Source organism: Elephantulus edwardii, unplaced genomic scaffold (assembly GCF_000299155.1).
Source record: "Elephantulus edwardii isolate Elephantulus edwardi_28Jun2011 unplaced genomic scaffold, EleEdw1.0 scaffold00055, whole genome shotgun sequence".
NCBI classification, from domain to species: Eukaryota; Metazoa; Chordata; class Mammalia; order Macroscelidea; family Macroscelididae; genus Elephantulus; species Elephantulus edwardii.
In genome coordinates this window covers 813625-821572 of record NW_006399805.1, presented here as the reverse complement: position 1 = coordinate 821572, position 7948 = coordinate 813625, and the positions used below count along the sequence as shown (strand labels likewise).

General features: G+C 44.6%; 1 protein-coding gene across 1 annotated transcript in view; it reads left to right on the top strand.

The window, feature by feature from the left end:
* The first annotated feature begins 1084 nt into the window (after positions 1–1084).
* Positions 1085–7948, top strand: part of CEP41 (centrosomal protein 41kDa) — a 70116-nt gene continuing 63252 nt past the window's right edge. Inside the window, exon 1 of the mRNA XM_006887197.1 lies at positions 1085–1153. Within this exon, the coding sequence (XP_006887259.1) occupies positions 1121–1153 (33 nt within the window). The 5' untranslated portion in view covers positions 1085–1120. The remainder of the gene's footprint in view (positions 1154–7948) is intronic.

Here is a 7948-nt window from a genome sequence, read left to right as displayed (position 1 = left end):
GTGAACAGTCAGTGGTGGCCAGAACTCTACATTACGGAGGTCAAGCAGCTCTGGGTGACATGTTCAAGGTGTGCCCCAAAGACTAGGTGTTTAAAGGTCTGAGAGGACAGAGACAAGTGTGACCAGGATGCTGAATGGGTCTTTAGATAGACTCTGCAGACACTCAGATGTATGCTATTCACAAGTAACGAATCAAAGAATAAGAACAACTCAGGGTAGCCTTTATGCATTTCTGGAAAAATCTGGAGGACAAAGGATTATTTCGTTGTTCCTATTCAAAAAGAAATAATAATTTTGATGGATTTGGTAGGACATTTAGGAGCCAAGTCCAACTGTGTGTGTAATTGTTTTGTAAAGGTGCTAGGACTTAATTTTCAGATCTCAAATAAGAACAGGTGGTGGCTGGTGGCAGGAGTCACAATGGTTTCCATGACAACGGGATTGAGTTTTAGTCATCCTCCCATCCTCCACAAGCCGTACGACAGCTTTTTTCATAAGGTGCTTATTAAATATTTGTTAAATGAATGATGAATCACAGAACGTCGTGTGTGCTTTGCAATTAGTGCCGCCGTTCTCTAGCTTGTCTAAAAGCTTTTAAGGCAACAATTATTGTATTTGCACATGCTATTTTGCATAATTTGCATATTAACTTGAAAATAACAAACCACACACTTCCATTCCCGGTGAATAACTTGGTCCCATCTCGCGCTGTCTATTGTGGAAGAAGTCGCCCACATGTTTGGTTAAAGTGAGTTTAAAAAGGGAGAAAGGGGTCTTGTGCCATGTCCGCGCCGCACGTCGGCCGGGAACGTGGCTCATTCCCTCCCCGCCCCCTCTCCGCGCTCCTCTTGCCGCGCAAAGGCGGCTGGAGCGGCGGGTTCCCCCGAAGCACAAACGGCTGGCGTCCCCCGTTGCCCCAGGCAACCATTGAGCCGAAGCGCGCGCTTCTTCGACCCTGCATCCGATAGTAAACGGGGTCGCCATTGGCCTGCCGGCCAGGTCAGGCCAATCGGAAGCCAGGTTCTAGCGAGGTGGCTGAGTGCGTGCTGAGGGGGGAGGAGGCCAGGACTGGAGGCAGCCGGGGAGGCTAGAACCCCGAGCGTGGTCGGTTGGAGAGAACATGTCTGTCCGGAGGCACATTGGGAACCCCGAGGTGAGGGTCAGCGCCGGGCCGGGGAGCTGGCGGGGGGCGGGCGGACCGGAAAAGGCCGCACGTGGGAGGGCAGAGCGGCCCGCGACTTCCGGGAGGGCGGGAAGCGGGCCGGGGGCGGAGGCGGGGCGCCGGGCGGGCCTGGGCGGCGGGGCGGCTGGTTGTCGGGACAGCGCTGCCCGCAGGGAGCTTCCGCTCACCCGGTGTCCCAGCGAGCAGGGACCGTGGGAGGAGTGCAGGGCAATCAGAGCAAGCCCGCGGGCAGCCCCGGGCCTTGACAACAGTGGGACGAGATGGGACGTCGTTGTTACATGCCGTGTTACTGTTGCTACACCATGAACTGCAGATCGGAATCCTGTCCTGTGCGCAGTCTCTGGGTCCGTCCATCAGCTTGAGGGACTAACTCTCTTTGGCTGACATTTCTGAGCATGATGTCCCTCTCCCAAGGAAGAGCCTCTCCTAGCAACATTCCCTAAGTGAGACAAAGACCACCCTTGCCTCCAAGGAGCACTCTGACTGCACTCTCTGCGAGACAGACTTGCTTGTTCTTGTAGCAGTCCATGGGATATTCGGTACTCTTAACCCCGCAACTCAAAGGCATCATTTCTTCTGCCATCTTTATGCATTGTCCAACTCTCAGCAGCGTAGTAAGTTAGTTTTACCAGGTAAGAAGCAAATATGTGTGTCTCCAAGACCTTTTCCTCTCTTATTTCACCCTTCCTGTGCTCAGCCTAGCTCCCTTATACAGTCGATGCTAGCAAAAAAGGGTGGAAGAAAAGGCCTTTAATGAGTTCAGTCTAGTGAGAGAGATCCCTAAGTAGGATTTTGAGGACCAAGCACTTGAGAACAAGGAGTGTGACATTCTTGAAGAAAGATGGATGTAAATACTCCACAACTCCTGCAGATGGCTGGAAATGAAGAGGTTGCCAGCAAGGAGAAGACATCAGGAGTAGAGCTGGCAGGCTGAATAAAGGAAAGGAGGTGTGAAACTTGGAGGGGAATAATGGAATCTGAATGGTTCCCTGGGTGCCATCAACTGGATTCTGACCCTTAGTGACTCTGTAGGACAGGGTAGATCTGCCCCAGAGGGTTTCCTGGGCTATAATCAGATTGCTAGGTCTGTTACTCAGAGCAATTAGGGGTTTTATTCAAGCCAATGCTTTAGCATCACACCACCAAGACACCATCCCATAAAGATTTCTACCAACTTCTGTTGAGTCAAGCCAATGACCCTCCATTACCAAGGCTTAACGGGAGCAGAATGTTCCGTCTTGTCTGCAGAGAAGCTAGTGTGTTTGAACTGATGATCTTGGAGTTTGCAGGCCAACACATAGCCATCTATGCCACAGATGCTGCAGGGATACTCTGCTTAAGGATTGCCTAAGACACTATTGACTCAACAGTGCACAATAACAACAGTAATCTTCATGAGAGCCTGTCAGTGAAGCGGAGGACCTTTGGTGGTATAGTGGATGAAGCATTGGGCAGCTTACCAAAAGATTAACAGTGCAAATCCTTCTGTGGGAAAAGATAAGACCGTTGCTCCTGTGAAGATTTTCAGAGACCCTCAGAAGCAGAGTCTCTGGGGACATCAAAGTCAAGTGGTATAACAGCCACAAAGACAATGCTCTTCCCTCTACTTTGATGACTGCCAACTGGACCTTTGAAAGCTTGAAATTAGACCGTATAAGGGGCAGCTAGCTATCGGTCTCTCTGTCTCAGCAAAGAAGAGTGAAAAAAATTTAAAGCTGCATAGAAGCCTGATGGACCATATAAACCTTAACCTCTGTGGCCCTGGGACCGGAAGAACTAGATGGTACCCAGATACCATTGTGGACAATGCTAAAAGGGACCTTTGCACAGGCACTGGGCTGTTGAGGAGAAAAATTAACAACAAAATTCAGATTCATAAATATGTCTGGACATGATAACCTGATAGAGAGCCATCAAGACTGTAGCCCTTTGCCACCTTTTGAACCAGGAACTAAACTCATACTGGTGACTCAGCTTTGAGCCAGAAACTGAGCCTGTAAGGTCAGCGGTGACCTCCTCGACGTACCCACTCTTTAGAATAATCAACCAATCAAGAATCAATACAGGATCAAAAGGTCAGCATTTACCCAAGGATAAAGCTGGAAGGCAAGAAAGGGTAGGGTGGAAGAATGAATGAAAACAGAATCCCCGAGAGGAAGGAGGAAGTCGCTATTCACAATGTGGGGAATTCAGTTAAAGTAAGAGAATTATGTATGCATGGTTGAATGGAAAAAACAATTTGTTTTATAAACTGTAACTCATTTCTAACACAAAATTGCAGCATTGGCAAACCTTACAGAACAGTTCTGCTCTGTCCTGTAGGGTCAGCTCCATAGCACTGTTTGTATGGTGGGTCCCAGCTGACCGCTTCACCACTGCAACACTGCCGCCTTGTAAGGATTTACAAAGACTTTATTAAAGGCTCTAGTAATCTAGAAAGACGGTAGTAAAGACCCGAAGGGACTCTGCCTTGCTAAAGGTCTTAACTTTTATAGTAACTGGACTTGCGCATTGCTTCGTCTTCTGGTGGATGAGTGCTGTGCAGGGAGAGGTCCAGAATTGATTAGTAATGTCTGCCAGGGGAGGGAGTGGGGCCTGGTGGTGCAGCGAAAAAATTCTCAAGTCCATGTGGAAGACTAAAGTTAGATTTCTGACCAGCACCTCTTATGCACCAGCACAGCTTGCTAGTGGAGTTTGTGTGTTGCTATAAAGCTAATCAGGTTTCAGTGGCCCTTCCACATACTAAAATGAACTAGTAAAGAAGACCTGGTGGTGAACTTCTGAAACTAAACCAGTGAGAACCTTCTCCATGACCTGACCTTCAAGTGACTGTGGACATGAAGCAGTATAGGTGCTTTGCATTCCACTTTGCATGGGGTTGCCATGAATCAGGCCAGTGGACAGCAGGACAGAGCCGCAATTTACAAAGCAGAGGTTAAGGTGTGGAGGATGACAGTTTGACAGCCACATATTTATCTTGCCTGCTGGTTGAGACACTTTTGAAGAGTTGTGAGTAAGAGAGTGACATGACCAGATTCCTAGGCATGAATCTGTAGCCACATAGTGGTGAGTGGATTTGTGGAGACAGGGAGAGTAGGTGGTTGTTAGTATGTTGTTATTTTTGTTACATATCATTGAGTTAGAACTGACTTATAGCTGACATTCCATTGGGTTTTAAGAGGCAGTAATTTGCTTGGGAGGAGATTGTTTGTTCCTCTTCCGCAAAGCAGCTGGTGAATTTGATCTGTGTTCCTTTGGGTTGGCAGCACAACTCTTTACCACAGCTCTTTAATTATGATACAGACCTCTCGTGGTCCCACGAGAAGAAGACCTGATGCCCTGCTGCTGTGAAGATTGTTGTTATTGTTTTTAGGTGTCACTGAGTCTCATGTTGCTTATAGTGACCCTGTCCTCTCCTGTACCAACCTTATCATCTCTGACACACTTGAGCCCGTTGCTGCAGTCACTGTATATCAATTCACCTCATGGAGCCTTCCTCTCTTTCTCCGACCCTCCATGTTTCCAAACATGGTATCTCTACCAAGGACTAGTACCTCTCCTAACAACATTGAAAAGTATGTGAGATGAAGTTTCATCATCTTTGCCTCCAGTAAGCATTTATGGTTGCACTTTCTCTAAGATATATCTGTTTGTTCTTTTGGCAGTCTATGTACTCTTCTCCAAAACCACAACTCAAAGGCATCAATTCATTTGTCTTTCTCATTCATTGTCTAACTGTCAGATACCTAACAAGTGACTGAAAACACCATGGCCTGAATCAGGTGCACCTTAGTCTTCAAACTGACATCTTCACTCTGTAGTAATTTGGAGAGGTCCTTGATAGCAGACTTGCCCAGTGCAGTATGTCGCCTGATTTCCTGTCTACCCATTCCAGGGAGTGTTGGTTGTAGATCCAAGTAGGATGAAATGATTGACAGTTTGAATCATTGCTCCATCTGTTATGATGCTGCTTTATTGGTTCAGTGGTGAGAATTTTTGTTTTCTTGATGTTGAGATGCAATCCTTATTAAAGGCTGTTAGCAAGTATTTCAAGTCCTTCTCACTTTTAGCACAGAAAAACTTATGAGGCAGTTTTGCATTGGGCTGCTCTTTGTCAAAATTGGTGCATTGGCACCTGACAGCTACACCAGATGCCATTAAAGAGGTGAGGCATATGGGAGAAAGAGAAGGTGTTAAGGAGAAGACGGGGCAAAGAAGCGGGACGCCTTGTAAGGTAATGCCTTGGACAAAGAGGTGAGGTTTGTTTTGGTGGAACTCCATTTCCAGTGACTTCTCAAGAATGCATGCAAAGGGAAGGCATGGATCTAAAATATTAGATGCATATAAAAATGTTTTTATTCTCCTCTTGGATTTGCTTACACATTAGGCTAAATACAGAATTTTTGGTTGGAAATCATAAGCGTGTTGGAAACATTGTTTGTTGACTTAATTGACACAGCATCATCCAGTGTAAAACAGAATATCCGGCACTGCTGTGGCCAAGTCCAAAACCACGGGGTTCCTGCATTTTTGTTTTTCCTCCCTTCTGTAAACTTAGCGAACTTTTTCTTTCTCCTGGATGCTGTGACATTTCACAAAGATACGCCTTGCTGTGATTCCATTTTCACTCAGTTTCTGGGCCTCAGAAACTCATGTCATTCTATGTTGGAAATACTTTTTATTTTCTCCTGTTTTTTCCTACCCTCTCTCTCTGACTCATTATTCCAATATTACACCTGTATCACTGGTCCTTCACTTTTCTCAACTTTTTCCCTCATTTTTCTATTTCCTCCTCTTGCTCTACCTTCTGAAAAATAGCATCATCTTTTACCTTTTAGTTCATCTACTGAATTTGTTGTTTTTAAGAGCTGGACTTTATAATCCTATATCCTTTTTGAGAACTTGCATTTTGACATAATTATAGATTTATAGGAAGTTGCAAAAATAGTGCAGCGAGGTCTCAAATATCTTTCACCCTGCTTCCCCAAATAATTATATCTTACATAACTATAGTATAGGATTAAAACGAAAAAGTTGGCATTTGTGCAATGTATAAGTAGTTTTATACAATGTTTTCATGTTCATGGATATATATATATGAACACCACAGTTAAGGTCCAGCTGTTTCAGCATCACAAAGGTCTCCCTCATTCTATGACCCTTTCTGGTAATAGCCACTGCCCTCTCCTAATCCCTGAAAACCAGTGATGAGTTCAGCCTCTTTCTAATTTTGTCGGTTCAGGACTATCATATAAATAAATAATACAGTATGTGACCTTTTGTGATGAGCTTTTTCACGCAGTATCATGTCCTTGAGATGCATCCAAACTGTGTATTGATAGTTACTCTTTTTTGTTGTTAAGTTATAGTCTGTGATACAGCTATTGCTGCTAGTAAGTGCCATCGAGTCTTCTACAACTCACAGCCACTCTCATCAACAGATCTGAACCTTGTCCTGTCTTGTTCCATCCTCATTATTGCTGACATACAGTAACAGTGTCAGTCCATCTGGCTGAGAGGCTTCTCTTGGTGACCAGTCCCTTTTTTCCAAAGACTGGCCTCTCCTGTAACTGACTGTGATCAATTAGTTGTGGCCTCCACTGCACTCGGACCAGCCAAGACTGGCCTCTCCTAACGACACGCCCAGAGTATCAGAGGTGAAGTTTCACCGCCCTTGTCTGTAAGGAGCATTCTGGTTGTACCTTCTCGCAGACAGATTCCGTTTGTTCTTTTGGCCATCCATGAGCATTCAGTGCTCTTCTCCAACACCACGATTCAAAGGCATAGATTCTTCATCCTTATTCATCCAACTTTGAGATGTGTAGAAAGTAATTAAAAAGACTTAGGCTTGCATCACATGCACATAAACTTTAACATTGTTGCTCTTTAAGCAGTTAGAGAGGTCCTTAATAGCAGATTTACCCAGTGTAACAAGTCTTTTGATTCCTTGACTCCTGGTATCAAGAAGGTTGATTGTGGATCCAAATAAGATGAAATTTTTGGCAACTCTGGTATTTTCTCCAACTGTCATAATATTGCCTATTGATCTAGTGGTAACGATTTTTGTTTTCTTGATATTGAGAGGTGATTTATATTGAAGACTGTAGTCTTTGATCATCTGTAGCAAGTGCTCCAAGTCCTCTTCACTTCAGTAAACAAGGTTGTGTTATCTGCATAGCTCAGTTGTTAATGAGACTTTCCAATCCTGATGCCACATTCTTCATATAGTTCAGCTTCTCGAATAATTTGTTCAGCATAACAGAGTCAATCAGTATAGAGAACAGATACAGCCCTAATACACACCTTTCTTGATTTTAAATAATCCAGTGTTCTGTAGCTTCATTCAGACAACAGCTTTTTGGTCTAGGTGCAGTTTATGTAACCATTCATCTATTGACAGGGTGTTTGGGTTGTTTCTATTTCAGAACTGAAGTATGAACATCTAAATAAAGATCTTTGTGTAGTTGTAAATATTTCTTCTTCTGGAATAGATTTGCAAGAGTATAATTACTGGGTTGTATGATAAGTGTGTGTTTGTTTTTTGGTTTTTTTTGTTTTTCTTTGTTTCAGAAACTGCCAGTTTTCCATTTTACATTTCTACCGACAAGGATGTGAGAGAGATAGAGATAGAGAAGCAGGAGTGGCACCAACATCCATAATAGCTTGTGTACAGAAACTCTATGAACCTGGAGAGAGGATGAGAGACGCACAAGTGTTGAGGACTCTCCTTCATAGGTCGCTATGAGTTGCCTGCGACTCGATGGC